The sequence below is a fragment of the Phanerochaete carnosa genome (genome assembly GCF_000300595.1).
Source record: "Phanerochaete carnosa HHB-10118-sp unplaced genomic scaffold PHACAscaffold_2, whole genome shotgun sequence".
NCBI classification, from domain to species: Eukaryota; Fungi; Basidiomycota; class Agaricomycetes; order Polyporales; family Phanerochaetaceae; genus Phanerochaete; species Phanerochaete carnosa.
Genome location: NW_006767629.1, coordinates 4,529,075 through 4,546,608, shown reverse-complemented (window position 1 = coordinate 4,546,608; position 17,534 = coordinate 4,529,075). Strand labels below are relative to the sequence as shown.

General features: G+C 52.1%; 4 protein-coding genes and 1 non-coding gene across 5 annotated transcripts in view; 2 read left to right on the top strand and 3 right to left on the bottom strand.

Moving 5' to 3' along the window:
- Positions 1–1,725: 1,725 nt before the first annotated feature.
- On the bottom strand, positions 1,726–2,882 carry PHACADRAFT_192548 (uncharacterized protein; the record flags this gene model as incomplete). Its single annotated transcript, XM_007392630.1, has 3 exons — positions 1,726–2,028; positions 2,089–2,644; positions 2,692–2,882. 3 exons carry the CDS (start codon positions 2,880–2,882, stop codon positions 1,726–1,728), a joined length of 1,050 nt encoding a protein of 349 aa, XP_007392692.1.
- A 5,625-nt stretch (positions 2,883–8,507) lies between these two features.
- On the top strand, positions 8,508–9,930 carry PHACADRAFT_206328 (uncharacterized protein). The gene is made up of 6 exons (XM_007392629.1): positions 8,508–8,801; positions 8,862–8,964; positions 9,020–9,143; positions 9,204–9,312; positions 9,366–9,503; positions 9,567–9,930. Exons 1-6 carry the CDS (start codon positions 8,577–8,579, stop codon positions 9,849–9,851), a joined length of 984 nt encoding a protein of 327 aa, XP_007392691.1. The 5' UTR covers positions 8,508–8,576; the 3' UTR covers positions 9,852–9,930.
- Positions 9,931–10,021: 91 nt separating this feature from the next.
- Positions 10,022–10,093, bottom strand: PHACADRAFT_t24. The gene has a single exon. It is a non-coding gene; the product is annotated as a tRNA-Glu (tRNA).
- Positions 10,094–10,155: 62 nt separating this feature from the next.
- Positions 10,156–12,006, top strand: PHACADRAFT_138571 (uncharacterized protein). The gene is made up of 2 exons (XM_007392628.1): positions 10,156–10,511; positions 10,573–12,006. The coding sequence occupies exons 1-2, from the start codon at positions 10,254–10,256 to the stop codon at positions 11,365–11,367; spliced, it is 1,053 nt and encodes a 350-aa protein (XP_007392690.1). The 5' UTR covers positions 10,156–10,253; the 3' UTR covers positions 11,368–12,006.
- A 4,407-nt stretch (positions 12,007–16,413) lies between these two features.
- Positions 16,414–17,534, bottom strand: part of PHACADRAFT_251039 (uncharacterized protein) — a 1,396-nt gene continuing 275 nt past the window's right edge. The window contains exons 2-3 of the mRNA XM_007392627.1: positions 16,489–17,151; positions 16,414–16,432 (exon numbers count right to left, since the gene is read on the bottom strand). Of these exons, the coding sequence (XP_007392689.1) occupies positions 16,635–17,024 (390 nt within the window). The 5' untranslated portion in view covers positions 17,025–17,151 and the 3' untranslated portion in view covers positions 16,414–16,432; positions 16,489–16,634. The remainder of the gene's footprint in view (positions 16,433–16,488; positions 17,152–17,534) is intronic.

Sequence of the window (17,534 nt, the reverse complement as noted above, 5' to 3'; positions counted from 1 at the left end):
GAGTACTATATCTGAAGAGTGTGGACACGGTTGTTGCACGCAGTATCGTACGTATCGCCGTGTAGGTAGATGGATGTTTCCTCTAGTTCTCGGTGTACGTGTCCTCTACAGTCACAGGAGGGCGTGGTCATAGGGTGTCGGGTCCGTGAAGCTGGTTGCAGCAAACCCTGGGACTAATCGTGTTGTAACGACCAGATCAGGGGTAGAATTTGCCAAAGATGGAAATTTTTGAATAAGAACCGAAACGCTAATTGTAATACAGTTCTAGAGATACTGTAGCAGCCCAAAGAGCAATTGTGTCTCTTCAGTCCGACGCCCTCAAAGGGATCGTCGATCTAACTGCTACCGCTTTTCCGATGCCCGGCCGCAACCGGTTGCCACGTCGTACTCAGGAATATCCGCTTGCGCTGCGCAAAGCGTTTAACACCACCTATGGTAGGGCAGTGTACGATTCTAATGGGACGGAGCTCTGTCTAGTTGTCTAAGAGCTAGTGATTACAGAGGTGGCTTCGGGGATGTGGTATGGTAAAAGTTTGTGCAAGTGCACGAAAAAGGGTTCCAGGGGTCCGGGTCTTGATGCGGTAGAATGCGGTAGGGTTAGGAGTTAGGGTGAGAGTCGAATGTGCGTATGGGGTGGATCGTCGTGTGGAGATGGGTGATGGTTGGTGTGGGAGTGACGAGGATTGTTGTAGGGCAGTTGGTGGAGACTCGAGCTAATGTCAGCAACTAACAATCCAACTGGACTGAGCTACGACAGTGCTGAGGAGACAGACGAGAGGAATGTGAGTGAGGAAAGACCAGCTCGAGTCTGGCTTGTTATTGAGCAGTACAGGCTCCTTATATACATGTTAGAATGAATACCTAGAATATCCTACGAATATACGGAGGTGTATAGAAAGTGAAAGAATACCATGGAATCTGGGAGAACCATCCGGATTGTGTAATATTCATGACAATATGCCATCGAACGACCCTTTCACGTCTGTACCATGTCGGTAAAAGACGAACGTAATGAGGCGCGTTTCCACCCGGCGCAAACACGCACGCACCAGATACTAGCGTGGATAGTTCTCAGCACGCTAGGTGACTGCGTGACGGGCCAACGACCTTGCAGGCAAGCCTGGTGCACTGGACTTGCTCGCGCTGGCGGCCGCATACACAGACTCGGATGCAATCACAGCGCACGGTCTACCGTCTTCTGCCGTTCTACAGGCCGCGGTGATGCTCGTCGAGGGGCTGTACCTCCATCGGCCTGAGGAATGCACGGGATCGCTGCAGGGCCTGTGCTCCGGTCAGCTCACGAGCCTATAGCGCGTAGCGCTAGCACCAACGCGAAGATCGAATGCTGGGGTCATTCTACGTCGCAACAGACTCAGGGTGCGAAGGCAATCAATAATCTCAGGGTACTTATTGCGCGCTTCATGATAGATGATCATGGTCTTGTCAGTAGCGTTGGCGGAAAATGGGCTGCAGATGAGCAGGAAGGGCATTCGGACTGACTCGGGTTTGAGGAAGAAACAGAGACGGGGGAGCTGGCTCAAGCCTGATGCGTGGCGTAGGCAAGTTGTTCCGCAGCAGTTCATCAGAGCTGTATGAGTTTATCGTGCTCAGGACTTCCACCTGTACAACTACGATATATCCTCTATGAAACAAACCCAGTGTATAATACAGATCACGAGAAGCGTCCAGAAACAAACAACCCCTGGTTTGAAGTGACAGTATGCGTCAAGATTCCCCACGCATAAGTCGCTGCAGATGATACTGGACATCACGCATGAAATCCGGCGCCATCGTACTCGAATTGATCTGGAAACCACCACCGTCCGGTCCAGCGACATCGATCCCGCGCTCATGTCGTCTGGACGCGATCCCCTCTGGTGAGCGTTGGACGAATCCAGATGCGGCAGGGATAGACAAAGGTACGGCTCTGACCTCAGTATCGCCTTGGATGACGCGGTTGCGCAGCGCGGTGATGACAGGATCAGGAGTGCCTTCAGCATTGCAGAAAGGCTTGTGGCGTGACCAGTCCTGCACATCACAAAGCTCAATACTGTGGTATCTCAAAGAAAACTAACACGAGCAGCACACCTTTCTTTGGCATTCCTTGCTGCAGTATGATGGCTTCCAGCCTTTGTCACATTTGCCGGCGCAGCTGGACAGTCCCGACTTGTGTGTTGCCTCAATCCCGCAGCCTTCGGCAGCGCAAAAGTAGAAGTTCGGCATGGCGAGCACTTTAGCATCGCGCGCATCGTCCTTCTGTTCCATTTCCGCCTTGCGTTTGCCGTAGACCCGCCAGAGGTCCTTGAGTTCGAGGAAGCGGTCGACAGTGTGCCCAGGCGGACACGTCTCTTGGTGCCGAAAACCAGTCTTCTCGATGATATCCGCGATCTGGAGGACCACTGGGGCGACAAACCCAAGCGAGGCGGCAACATCGGCGAGGACCGCGCCGCGATGCACAGCGTCGATGTTCATCATGCGCCGGTCCTCTGGAAGTCCCTCTTCGAAGCACATGTGCGCCATAATGGCAAATCCACGTGCGCGGCGCGAGCGGGAGAGATTCAGCGGGCTGGGGTCGTCTGTAATCTGCATGAGAAAGACCAACGCCTGGTCGTAGTCTTTGGCAGCGCCGCAGCCTGTGCAGCTCCTGCTTTACGTAAGATCAGGCCGCAGTATGACGTACGTGTGGCCCACCTGAGTACCATATCCATCATATCGTCGATGTTTCTAGTCTGCGCGCCTGACAAGACCTCAACAGAGCTTTTGGTGTTGAGGTGAGTGATGACAGTCTCAAGAACCCGCTGCAATTGAGGCTGATCCCAATAACTGGCGCATGTTGCCATGTAAAGTTTCGCATAAGGTAGCGCTTCAGTCCACCCAACCATGATGACTGCGAGCAGTAGTACGCAGACGCGTGCCAGTGGTCACTTTCAGGCGAGAAAAGGAGGAGCTGGAGGAGCAAAAAAGACGCTCGAGACAGACGAAATGGCTTAGTAAAGTATTCAAAACAAGAAAGAGGTGAGCCTTTGAGGAAGAATTAATGCCAGAGGGTCCGAAGCGAGAGCCGCAGGCGGCTGCCAAAGCCAAGTCATGGGGAAATAGGGGAAGCCGAGAGAACTCCAGCATTGTGGCGTCTGATGGCGACATATCTTCGCCCGGAGTTTTCTGACACCTTTAGTCTCTGACGATAATTTATGGCGGCCCGTTTGCACAAAAATTAGCGCGGCATACAAATTCAAATCCCGCCATCAAAAAATATAAGTAATGCCGGTAAACGCGTTCAACTCCGCCATCAAATAATAACTGACCGCCGTCAAACGAAGTCTCGCTGGCAAAGAGACTCACGCTCGCCGGCAAACACATATGCACACAGGCAATTCCCCTCACAGCCCATACTTACTGGAATTTTAGCTGCGTGAGACACATGAACTGGTGATGAGACACAGCTAATGATACTAAAAAATTAGAGGCCATATCTGGCTGGTGAGTTTATTATGCATAGCTGCAGGCAGGTTGCACGAGCAGGAGCTTACCAGGGCCAACCGACTGACCATAAAAATCACTGTACTGGAAGCCAATGTGCAGTGAGCAATACTTAAACCATGAAGGAACTGGCATGAGGTTGATTGTTGGAGGGAAGGAAGAAGACTCAGCAATGCATGCATATAGTTAGTATAGACTATGCAAGAGTGCACCCTTGAGCAAGAGAAAGGGACTGAGCCCCGGCTCGAGATGGGCTGGAGTATGAAAATTTGTTTCACGGCCTGACGTGATAAGTGCGAGAAGCAAGACAGATAAGAAAACTACAAGTACAGTAGAGGAGAGAATTCCTGTGCAGAATGTCTGCGGGGAAGGTGGAGAACAGTGAAAGGGGCTGAAGGTCATGTAGTAACCAGAGGTCCAAGTCTCTGATACTTACCTAGTCCTGGTCAATCTGCCAACTTCACATCTCTGCAAGAGAGGCAGCCTCCAGTCTAATGCTGCATGCTGCCTCCAAGATGGTCTCCAGGCTTTATCAACGAAGATGGCTATGAACGCATCTGCTTTGCTTAAGATGCAGGTCACTCGCAAGCTCTCTATGACGACATATAGAGGTCGAAAGTTGCACAAGACACTTAGTGCCTTGGGTGCACACTGGCAGCCTGTGTTGGACTGTCTTTGTACGTTCAAGGCTCTATCTGTTCAGTGACTGTGTCGGCCAATGGCACCAGCAGTGCGCAAGTATATCGTACCGTAATATCACACTTCTCAAACGTCCCGCATACCCCATCAGTAAGCTTGTCATGGTAAAATTGCTGCTAGTGTGTCATGATGATGCAGTCTACGTGGTGCAAGCAGGCCTGATGTACTAGATTGCGTATGATATGAATAGCACTGAGCATGTTCCACTGCACTCGAAGCACTGTTTCAGGACCTGGGACATGCTCTTGCCATTGTGGTTCCCCTACTCATTTGGGTAAGTACTAAGTATGACACCTGCTGATCTCCTTGACTCCGAAGTGGTCGTGTGTTGCTCATATTAGACGGCTAAGTGTAATGTAAACTTGTGTGGCTAACTCTGGGCGATCAAGCTTCGCTGCTCTTACTGCGTTTATTCTATACCGTGTGCTCAAACCTCACTAGCACTGGCAGCGGCCTATGCCCATGTTTGGAGCATGATATGACAGTCTTCTGTGCGTACTCAATCCCTAATATTTAGCATCTTGCATCCGCTTTAATAGCAAAGTGACTACCTGTGCAAATTAACATCGTTTACTGGCAAGCAAGTCTTTCTTTGCCGGCAAGACTTCGTGCTCAAGATTTACGGTCCCAGGGGGCACCTATATGGTCCCCAAAGGGGGAGGTTTACGGTCACGGGTGCCCGTCCAAATGAGGTACCGGTGCGTCTGCTGGCTATGCTGCTTAAGCGCCTTCCCCTTTGGAATGCCCGCAGATGCTTATGTTATCCAGCACGGGACCGTAAATTTGGCGGGGTTCAGCTCTACTTCGTTTGACGGCAGTCAGTTATTATTTGACGGTGGAGTTGAACACGTTTACCGGCATTACTTATGTTTTTGACGGCGGGATTTGAATTTGTATGCTGCGCTAATTTTTGTGCAAGCCATAATAATTAGGCCCATCTGCCAACAATTGCACAATGAGCCACAGACGCCGTTACGTGTGCACACTCCCTTCACTCCACCGGAGTCAAGCCATCTGTGGTGCGGCATCAGACCTTCAAGTGCTGGTGATGGCAACCTCGTCCTTTTTCCAACTTGTCCCACATGGAAAGCTCCTTGTGTTTGCCCTGATGCTACCATGGTCTCGTCCACATCCGGGGATCTCATTCATTCTACAGCTATCACCCTCTTCTAGTTATAAGCGTACATACAGCATACTGTACCCGATCAGGAAACGGACCGGACCAGGAAACGGACCACCTACTGGTTCTCGAGCACCAGCACACCGTTAATGGCCTTTAATATAATTCTTTATTACCTAAAAAGGTTGAAATACATGCTATCTTGCTTTACTCAATGTTTTGTGAAGTCCTGTTGAGAATTGAGGGAGGTGTAAGCAAAAGACACAGCACATATCAGTAAACTGCCTATTTTGGAACTCTGCTCATGTCCAGCTGCAACGGTCTAGCAGCTATATCGCCCACAACACTCACATTGTGCTCGAGGAAATTGGCCAAAATAGACCTTATCACCATGTTGCATGACTCTCAGGCAGCTTGAGAGCCTTGTGTGGCTTAATAAGTGGCCTGGAACACGTGCATTTTGGTTCCCTGGACCTGCAGGCCCCGTTTACCTACCCGCAAAGTAACGCTACTTCAAGGCAGCTGTCAGACCTACCACCCCCAAACTCTGTGTATGTATACTTTATTGATGTTGGTTTGATGCTACGATAATGTGCTAATTTACATATTTTTTCTCTACTACAAGCAGCCTGAAACATGCCAATAGCAGTTTCACAGCCTTGTTGAGTACCACCTCCATTTCCCAGCCAACAGATGTCCTAACAAGAGAAGCATGCTGTAAATCATTCCAGCATTCCATGGGGAGGTGGGATAATGAGGAATAAGTTAGTTTATAGCTGTAGAGACGAAAGGAGAGGGATACAGGCAGAGGAGGTTGCATGGCTATCAGGTGAGTACACAATACCTGAACACCGGTTGAGTACTGATAACTGGTAGACGCAGCTTCAGCCATGAACATGTGAATTGTGATCACCTCGAGCTCATTTCAACATCATTTCTCCCTCTCATCTCTTCTGGTCAAAGATTTCCACACATTGGTGCACAAGCTTCTGTGCACAATGCACTAGGGCCTGTCATGCATATAGATGATAATCACAACCTATGTACCCCTTCATTGGTGAATATAATCATTCTTGAGTCTCTACAAGCTATAGAAAGTGACTACTGCTGGCCATACACCGCTCGCAACCGCCTCGCTCGATGACCCGCACCCTTCGACAGTGGGAGGGCGCTTAATTTACGGCCAGTGGTCCACTTCGTGGTCTAGCTGGTTAGCACAACTTCGCTGTTAAAAATATCCATAACTTGGCGTGCAGCACTGGTAAAAATACAAAATATGGATTTCCATATACCTTACATATCTGCCTATCCTTTCAGCATAAAACTTTTGTTTACTAAAGTGTCTAACTGTAGCTATCGCCGAATTAGTGCTAGGGTGGTCCGTTTCATGAGCGGCTACAGTATGCAGGGCCGCCTGAAGCAGGATGATATCACTAGGTAAGCCACCAGGAGCTGCGGGCATGGCTTAGGAACGCCGCGGACAGTGCCACGCCGGCACAGAACTCATTGCAGGTCGTCTTCCATCGTCACGGGCTTGTCAGGATGGTTGTTCTGCTGCCAATCAAGGTGGCATGTGCCTTCTACTCCCCGCCATCCACGCCCATGATGAGCATCAAATGATGTGCTCAGACTAGTGATGTGCGGGCCGGGCCTCAAAGTCCACGAGCCCACCAAGCCCGGCCCAAAAAGCCTGACCCGAGCTAAGCCTGGCAGCAGGCTCAAGGCCGGGCTCGGAGCATAGTCAAGCCCAAGCCCGGCCCAAAAGCCCAGGCTTGGATGCACCAAATGTGTTGCCATTCCCTGTGTCAGAACTGGGCGATTACGTCATTGCCCTGTATGGATTAATGGGGATATCATCACATGATCCCTCTATTATCTTGTAGTAATATGACATTTGATTACTCATGCTTAGTATACATGCTTACACTCACAGTACCATAGGTCTTGTAGCAGTATCAGAGGTCCCGACTCCCATGTATATATACTGGCCCTGTAGCACAGAATAAAGCAAGAGTTCAGTCGCACTTTCACACCTTGGGCTCAAAACATGGTAAGAACAACTTTATATACACATACGAGACGGGATGTTGACTTACAGGACTGGGCGGTCCCTGCTAGTGTGACTAGGCGCAATTGTGCGCCACCGCCTGGCGTTCGCCGTAGGCGCCCCTTCGCGAACCTTGTCATAACATGGCTTGTAGCGCGGTTGCATGCCCTCTGGAGGCTGCAGTACGGTGGGTACATGCAATAGCAGCTTATCACATACAAATATGCTCACGTTCGTAGCATATAAATACTTGTCCTAAGCCTTGCAAGCCCGGGCTTAAGCCCACGGCTTGGGCCGGGCTCAGGGCTCGGCTTGGCGTCGCCACAAGCCCAAGCCCGGGCTTTGAGCCCAAGCCGGGCCCGCACATCACTAGCTCAGATATGCTCAAGAATACTGATTTCATCTCGCTCGTTCTACTTGTCCGTTTGTTTCGCGTCAGGCTATTTGCCGAATGCTGTGCGAAAGAAGTCTATCTCCGACGCGTCATCACTTGTCCGCGCTCACAAATGGACTATCGCGCCTCCCCGCACGCGGGCGCGGTTCGCCCGAGCCTCCCCCAATGCTCGTCACGCTGACTCTTTCTCATAGTCCCACCACAAGTGCATTCGTTTTGCCCTTTGCTGCGGCACTGCATTTCAGATGGTGGCGACAACCCGTGGCTCTCGCTCGCCTTGCCACCCACGTCCGCCCGAAGAGCTTACTGGATCGGCTAGGTGATCGTACATCCCGACTTGCGGACGTATTGCGCAATTAACCTTATCACGACTACCCCTCTGATCCGCTGTGCATTCACAACAGTCTATGTGTCAGATGCCGACGGGATCCTATAAACCTCAGCCCCTCCCGGCGCACGCGCACGTCCTGGACCCCATACCCGCAACATACCACTTCCGAGCAACTGGCCCGAGAAACTGTGGGGAGGCATGGCCGGCAGCGATGATACCATTGACGTGAGAGCACTCGTCGGGCTGATTGGAAAGTTTGTATCGTCGCAGTCTCTCATGTCTGTCATGCTTGAGACCCTCTTCTTCGATGCGTCCCTTCGGCCCATCTATGCTTCTCATTCTGAACAAATTCAGGTATCTATACACTGTTAGTTGCCTTCGCGATCGCCAATTTTTTGTGAGTTTTCAGATTTCTGACTCGCAGGTTGTGCTGACTAGAACAATACCAGTCGATCGCCCTCTGTCTCTGGCCCAGAAAAAGAAGACTCTGCTTTTTGCAACATGTATGACCATGTACGCAATGGCGGCATCGCATTTTGGCATCACTCTTTTCTGTCTGTTTCTGGACAACCGGCGGTCGCTAGAGATCCAGACCAGCGCCCTGTCCTGCCTGGCTGCTGATGCGGCACCAAGCTCCTCCATGCAATGCTCCTGGGCAGGAACACCAACGAACAAGATCTTTACTTCGGCTGTCACGAATATGAGCCGGCAGCTTTCCACGTTGCTGTCTGTAAATGTAAACTTCGCGCCCGCTATGGTGCCCGCAGAGGTTGAACAACGATGTTTCTAGGTCGTGCTTGGCAACTCGGTTGTGCTCTGGAGAGGATGGGTGCTCTGGCCGCGGAGACGCGTCGTACAGGTCATTTCAGGATTTCTTATTTTCGCCACTGTCGGTAAGTCGTACATTGCCTGCACCCCACTCGTGATACGCTGACGTTCCGGGCCTAGGATTATTCATTTCAGGCATCGTCGTGCAACATACCGCCTCCCAGGAGTTCATCCCATCGGGCGGGGTCCTGTCGTTGTGGCTGACAAACCTCTGGGCGACATCGCTCGTAGCATACAGGGCGTGGTAAGCACCCTTAAATCATTGGAATCGACTGTACGGACGCTAGAGCGTACACGCACATAGGCAGCACCGACAACAGATCAGGTGTCATTTGCGCGCTGGGCTTCGTACGCGGGCAGAAAGGGCGCTCCTGCTCTTCATCGAGTCAGGCTCGCTCTACTGCGTTCTCTGGGTATGTATCCCGGCTCTGCCACGCGCTTGTTGTGGCTGACGACGCGCATACAGACTTTCCTCATGGTGTCGAGCATCATCAACTACCGCCTCATGCTCGGCCCCGAGTCAGGGGGCCTGTCGCGCAGCGGCACGGCGGCCTTCATTAACAGGACGCAAGTCCTCGAGGCGAGCTGCCTCATCGACCTCGTGGTGCGTCCTGCCGCTTTCCCAGCGCCCGGCGAACTTCCCAGCTGACCAACGTCGCGCCTACAGGGCATGTACCCGACGGCAGTGATCGCGCTCGTCGAGGCCTCGAACCGCTACGCACAGCGCACGCTCTGTATGGACGACATCGCGACGCCGCCCGTGCGCCTGCCCGCCGGCGGGGCGTCTCCGCCCCACCTGGATCTGCGGGCCGAGACTGCGGCCGACGACGTGTTGCACTTGTGTTTCGAGGACGCTGGGGGAGGCGCACCAGGTTTGGAGGCGAAGGGCAGGCGCGACGAGTGTGCGTTTGACGATGCAGGGGATATGAAGGTCGCGCGTGCTGTTGTGTGATTTGGCGCGCTCTGCTGTTTGTGAAAGCGACTGCATGTGCTGTAATTGAGTATAGAATATGAATATGCTGAGTATGCTCAAAAGACAAAAATTAACAAACAACAACGAGTCAACGACTCAACTCTCTTTTTCTAGCTAAAAGGAAGGAAAGCTGATGACTGAAAAACTTATTCCGACACGGGGAATCGAACCCCGGGCTATCGCGTGAGAGGCGATAATGTTAGCCACTACACCATATCGGATATCAGGAAGCCGGCTATCAGGTATAATAAGACAACGTAGAGCATAACCCTCTGCCTCCTGAAGTGAGCGTATGTCTGGTTGATACCCCCCACAACGACGGCCGCGCAAGAGCATATCGATGTCGCCTTCCGCAGACTTTCCAACATAACCACCACATCCATGCCATCTTCGGCCTCCTTTCAGTGTGTCACTCTCACTCTCCTCATCCTCCCCGCCATTGTCCTCGCTCTCTACTTTCTCACCTCTTTTCCACATGCACCCGACGCACTTCTCGTAAATCCGTCGCTCGCCAGCTTGCCAAAACATATCAGGAGCTGGCACATCTATCCGGAGGATGTCTACTCCGGTGGGGCATATGTGAGCTTCCCCCCTGGAAGGACGCGATACTGGCTGCTGGGTCCGGAAGATGGGATCAAGGTACGCACCAGGGTTCTTTCCCCCTATCCATCTCATTAACCACTCCTCATTCCTTGCGCAGATCGTGCTCATTCATGGTCTCAGCGTACCCTCTCTCATATGGAAAGAGGTTGCTCCGCACCTCGCCGAACGTGGCTTCCACGTGCTCCTCTATGACCTCTACGGCCGCGGCTACTCGGACGCCCCACAGACAACATACGACGTCTCGCTCTACACGACACAGCTCGCATTGCTGCTGCAGTACATCGGCTGGGACAGCACCAACCTCTGCGGTGTGTCTATGGGCGGCGGAATCGCGGCGGCCTTCGCGGTGCAGTTCCCACATCTCGTCCAGGGCGACGTTGCGCTTATCGCCACAACCGGCGTCGTTGACGCCGCAGATCTGTCGCGCACCTCGCGCTTCCTGTCGTCGCCGGTCATGCAGTTCATCACGGCGAGCGCGCCGTTCCGGATGTACCTTCGACACCTCGCGAGCAACGCGTCCCGGATCGACAACGCCTGCGACGAGCTCGTGCGCATACAGAGCGCACACCTCCCGGGATACAACCCTGCGATCGCGAGCAGCATACGCGATGGCCCGATACGTGCACTGGCGCCGGTGTTTGCGCAGCTCGGAAGGCAGATGCGCAAGCGTGCGAAGGGCGCGGCTGGAGGCGGGCGGGTGTTGCTCGTGTGGGGGACGCGGGACAGCGTGGTGCCGTACCAGTACGCTGCGCGCGTGCGGTCGTTGATTGGGGACGAAAGCGCTAGCATGGTCACGCTCGACGACGCAGGGCACGACCTCACAGTGACGCGTGGAGACGATATCGTCCAAGAGCTTGTGGCGTTCTTTGGGAATGAAGGAGCAAAAGAGTAGCTCTCTCTGCCGAACGGTCCCTACACTCTTATTCGGGATGCAGCTTCCCAGCGCCATGTCCAGTGGCGCTGTACTGCTGCAGGCCCAGCTTCGGCGTGAACGTAGTCGCCGACCTCTCATCTTGCATATTGCCATCGCGATATCGCGCGTCCTGCTTATGCCCACCCAGTTCGCTGTCTGGACTCGCAGGAAGGTTGTTGCACAACGGACATCCCACACTTGAAGCCCTCCGATTCATGAACGCACCTTTCCTTGCTCCTGCATTCATATCTTAGAGTAGACGCACAATAGTCTTCCCGCACATTCACCGGATATCTTATACCCGTCTGCTGCTGTCGTCTCGTATATCGCTTTGTGTCCGTACGTTTTGTAATCTCCGTGTTGATCGATGATCTCTGAAGCTGCCTGAGTTGTTGTTCTAGCTGTATGCCACTGCCGTGTGTATATTCTCTTAAATATGGCTCGAGGTCTTAGTATCTGAATGTTTGCTTCCAGGATTATGACGAATGCATTGGCCCTGGCAACCTATTTTGTTTGCCTTCGTGCATTGTGTTGCTCGCTTGCACAATATCGTCAGTGTCCTGTACAATATCGCTAATATCTCTCGAGACTTGAACTTTTGAAGCGTGAGATGCTGCGTTGAAGAACCAGGGACAGTCTTCCACCGTGCAATTTTCGTAACATGCTGAGTGTTGCATCACCGACGGCGCACTCGCCGTGACGAGCTAAATCAAGCAGCACGTCGTGCGCGTGACATGTCTGCCGCCTCGTCCGCCGCCTCAACAACGCCCGCCATCACCACCAATCTAACTGTTGACTGCGCAAAGCGCAGGACGTGCAGCGTGAATGCAGTCACCATCGCATCTCCTACGGACGCTTGATGACCGCCGTCAACGGGATGTCTGCAACGGTCGCCCACGAATCTCTAGCTGCCCATGTTTGCAAACATAGATTTCGCCGCGGGAAGGCATCCAGCGTCCATGTACAAAGGGGGAGGTGTGCATTTATACAGCAGACAAATGGATTGCTTGACGATACCGACTAGTGGCGGTGACCTTGTGGCATGCCAGTGGTTGCTGTGGCGTCGGATCGCACGAGAGGGCGCTTGGGGCGGGGTGTGCGCGCGATGCAGTGCGTTCTTTACCAGCCGTTACATGATGACATCGATGATGTTGAGCCTGATCTGATTGCATTCAACGGTAGTGTACTCGCCTACGAAATCTTGGCGCGGACTTGATATCTAGTTCAATTCCTAAAACCTCCGAGCCAGGTCGACTTCTCATGCGCTGCCTCGAGAGATCGCTTCAGGGCGCTGATCTTCGTCTGCTCCTGACCGTACGCAAGCGAAATCGAAATATGCCAGGAAATATCTTGTCCTGAGATCTTGCGTAATTGCTTCGGTTGCGAGAGCCCTTGTTAGCGCGGTGCTGACGTCACTGTTGTGTAGAAAGCCCGGTTTCAATCTTGGGACCTAGCAAGCGCGAGTGCCCGCCATCAGCAAAAAAATAGGTTGTAGGCCAACGATGGGTTGTTATGCAAGCGTCTAGCAGCCTGGTGAATGCTGGCAATGCAAGATCGGGCAATACCTTGCTGATATTGCATGGCCATTGATTGCCATGCCATCTCATGCCGGTATATCATTACAATTCGGGTCCCATACTGATAGAACTCGACATGCCATGACCTGGTCCCCCAGATTCCGGTTGTGATGTGACGTCACTGCGGCGAGACATGTCACCGCTGTCTTTCGCCTCCGGCCCCCTCTACGATGACTGCACAAGATTCCTTTGACCTCTCCTAAAGTCACATTTCCTTTTATGTCATGATACTTATGGAGGGCCCTCGTCACCTCTCCATTCCTCATACCCTTTACTTCCTCTTCACCATTGTGCTCGAGTCCGAGCCCTGAGCCAGCTCGGCCGGTGAGCTTGAACATCCGCGAACACCTGTGGACATCCATTCTGTTGCTGTCGTAACAACGCCGCATGGGTGTCTGCACCAGGTACTTGCCATGTGCCGAGGTGCGTGCGGATCCCTGTCGTGAGTACTCTGCTGACACCTCACACAACTGACCACACACACAGTAGCCATGGCACCTCCTCCCACCCCTGTATGGAGCTATAACATGAGCACGAGGTGACATTATAAGCATGTAAGTTCGCATATAAGCTTATCTATGTGGTATCCCGATGCATATAGTGCATGCAATGTGCATATATGCGCTCGACTGACCACAACTCTTGCCTATAGGCTCATGCGAGACATTGCTGCCCACCCAAGAGACGACCTGCACATCATTACCGTGACCATGCCCTTGTCACCCTGAGCCCCTCCTATCACGCCACCTGCGACACAATCTGCAACATGCTCGGGAGCCTCACAGGTGCAGCCGATACCACATGCTGGCGTCAGCCATAGAACGTAAGTCACTTGTTCTTTCTGCGCGTCACATGCTGATGCATTCTTTGCTGACCTCAAGGTTTCTCATTTCCACATAGCATAGTGCGTCTCTGGTACGTCTCACGATCCGCAGCTCTTCGCGCTCATGAAACCTCACGTTTGTGGCTCACCTAAGCCATATTGGTAAGCAACATGGGCCGAAATTTTGCTCCAAGAGGTGTCAGCTACAACCTTTGTACCTTGTGTAGCTTCATAAATATACCATTTTTGATTCTCAATTTTCCATGTGCGAGCTGATCCCAAATATATTTGAATATTGAACCAATTCATTTGAGCACTCTGGCAACTGTTTCCCAGACCGGCGCTCGCTGGCAATGCCCTGCCATGGCTGGTAAACCTTTCCAGAATGGCGAAGCTCCTCAGACTGATAAGCTGTGCAAAGCATACAGGTGCTCTATCTAGTATGGCAATGGTGATTCCAGAATGGGTTAATTTGCATTCATGGGTACCTTTATATGGCCTGACCATTCTAGATACATCTGGAAAAACGCGAAGTGGAATGTGGCAAATAGACCAGCCCATACCACTCGGACCTCTGGACACAACCCCCTGAGCTGGACCATCCAGACCAACCACTGCAGATGCTGTACCAGTATATACTGTGTTGGACTAAACATAGCACTACTAATGTCATCTGTACTCGCTTGCGTATGATATGTGCATGTCTAGGCCATGCTGTACTGCAACATATTTGGACAATGCGGCAGAAACCACATCCACTTTCCCAATTAGGTAATAAATTCACACAGCAGCCACTGTAGTTGTTTGCGCTGGGATAGCCAAAAAATCGCATCGATTACGGTGATATGAACAAGGTACAAGTAAAGGTCTAACAGGCCACAGTATTACTGATCATGTGAGAGTATCAATGTACATCTATCTAGCAACAGCGGCGTACATCTCCATGCACTTGGCTCTCCACAGAAGCCAGCAGACCTGTCAAAATCTGCAATGAGATGGTCAGTCAGATACTGGTATAAGGGCAGGCAGTGGAGGAACAGATCATGATACATGAACCAAGAAGTGACGCGGTTCGGTCTATGATGATGTAGCCGCGTCGAGATCAATATGGATGGGGAATACAAAAGGCTGTCGGCATGGTGGCCGTGGAGCTGGAACTCACTGGCTTCGATGTGGGTCTCCCATTTAACCACAGATAAGTTTGAGCTCATCCGTGTCTTGTGCCGTCTACTCATGGGACCGAATCATGTTGCACCTAGAGAATCGGTCAGTCCAACCTGACAACTGAGCCGCACTGCCACGTACCTCAAACGTTGCCAACAATATGGTTATCACAACCAGCCTCCTGCTGACCTTCGAGATCTTTGAGTCTGCGTGGGCTGCGGGGCCGGGGTCGCTCGCAACGTGGTGGACTCGGACAACGCTGGGCCACCCGACAAGCCTGCACTGTCATGGTGAGTTGATATCTTGGTCACATTGAGTGACTGGTCACAGTGATGCCGAGAGGTGCGCGATGTTCAGCGGCTGCGACGAGCAGTGCTTCGAAGACCCTGCCAGCAGTCGCTGCTGCCTGGGAAGAGTCGGGCGGAATTGAAACAGTCGAGCACAGTGGGTGCAGTGAGCAAGAAATGGTAGCTCTGCATCTTGTCCACCTCCTGACTCCACTGTTTAGTGCGTGTTGGATGTTTGATGGTCTCGGAGAGAGTAGATACAAGAGCATGAGAGACGAGATGGCCAACACACAGCGGACTAAAAGGACGCGCGCCAGTGGTTTAGGGCAGGCAATTCTGCACTTGCTCGCCGCATGCATAGCAACTGGACTGACACAGTTCAAGCCTTTTATTCTTGCTGCGAATATCACCAGCAGTCTTGTACTCTATGTTAGCTAAATTTTAAGGGGCACAGAAACAAGCTGCCCATACTATACCAAGCATTTCTGTCCGTGTGACGCTGCTACTGGTCTCGTGTGTCTATACTATTGTCTAGCTGGTCTGAATGGTACAGACCAAGATAGACATTGCACCCTGGTATGTGCCCATCTGTATTTTGTCCCCTGATACAAACCAGTCTATTTGGTCCCAGATGGCACAGGTTGCTGGCAGGTGGGTCCAGCAAAATGTCTTTTTCCAGATGTAATCAGCTAATTTTTTTGCTGATGGCCTGGCTCCACTCCAACACTGCAACGTGTCCGCGTTCCCGTCTCTCGCCGGTATGGTTGTCGTACACCCATATATAATATGCGAGATTGCTGCTAAAGCCATGACACAGGAAACTGCGCAAACATCAGGAAAAAAAGTCTGAGACCAGAAGCGCCCCGTGAGCTTTGTAGTTCCAGCAGCCCGGTGGAACTGACCCCTATTACCCTGCAACCAGTAGTCTCCCGCCATGCCTCCGTAGCACCCATGGCGGCCTGCATAAGTTTGGCAGCACACCGTGGCAGCCTGCAAACATTCAGCAGCACACCGCGGCGCTGTCGCAGCCTGCCTGTAGATACCAGCAGACGGCCTCCCAGGCTTTGAACACTCACTCACAGGGAATAGATTAACAGAAGAAATATATTAGGCACACAACTGTACGGTACATGTTGGTGTATACTACACTAGATTCATTCTGCTGTGGTAGGGGATAGACACAAAAGGTAAATCTATAATGTATAGCAAGTCAGAATAATACTATATGAACTGCGGGGGCATCACTCATCTAAGTCTTAAGACCGCTATGCATCCAGCGCAGGAAGCAGCGCAGGACATGCGGCTGGTAATCTCGGATGCGCAACCCGTTAGCCGCCCTTCTTGCGATACCCGTGCAGCAGCGACGGGCTCGCTATGAGGCATGTCGCGAGCGGCTCACAATATGCCCTGCGTAGCTGCAGGCACTCGTGGTTGTGCTTGTGCTGGAGATTTCGAGGGTGCGTTCGAGCGCAACGCGCACCTGGTGCTCACGTACAAGCTAGGCAGGACCACTGCAGATGTGTGTAAGTGTAAGAACATGGCGTACCCCGAAATGCACGACATGAGGTGGAGGTGTATGGCAGTGGGAGGTGGATTTAGCGGATCTTCCATTGCCTGATGCGAGCCCAACCTATCAATATCAAGATTATATGACATAATGAACTCACTGATCACCGCTGCCTGTAATCCGTGAGACACCGCTTTATCCGCTGAGAAAAGGAAGATAGCGGTGAAGGGCTGCGCCGCCCTCAACAGCTGCGGATATCCTAGCAGCAACGCGGTCATTGCACCCTAAACTCTTGTGGCCTGTCGTGCTTGTTGTATCATTCATGGGCTTCTTGGTTGCGCGCAAAACGCTGTTTCGCTACTCTGGGGCTTGTGCGCCTGCTCCGCGCGTGACAATGCGACCTCACTGCTCATGAGAAGGGTATGGTATATGTCAGAAGAACATAACTTACGCAAGGACGTGTATGGCGTCGACGCGTTGCCCGTTGACTGACACCGCCGACATAGGCTGACGCAGCGCGGTGGTGACGTGGAACGAGGGATGTTCGGGCGCTTGTTACCATCGGCCGTGCCATCATCCGTTAATTTAGGGCAGACATTCCCGTACTTGAGCAAGTGAAGAGTATACCACCTTTGGACAGTACTTCACGCTTCAAGTGTCATGATCAAAATTTTGTATACTATTTAGTTTCATTCACTAATGTTGTAAGCACATGTTTTACATACAAATCTAGTCTATGGCGCGAGAAATTAGCCAGAGTTAGGTGGTGCATATGAGCAGCTGCTAAG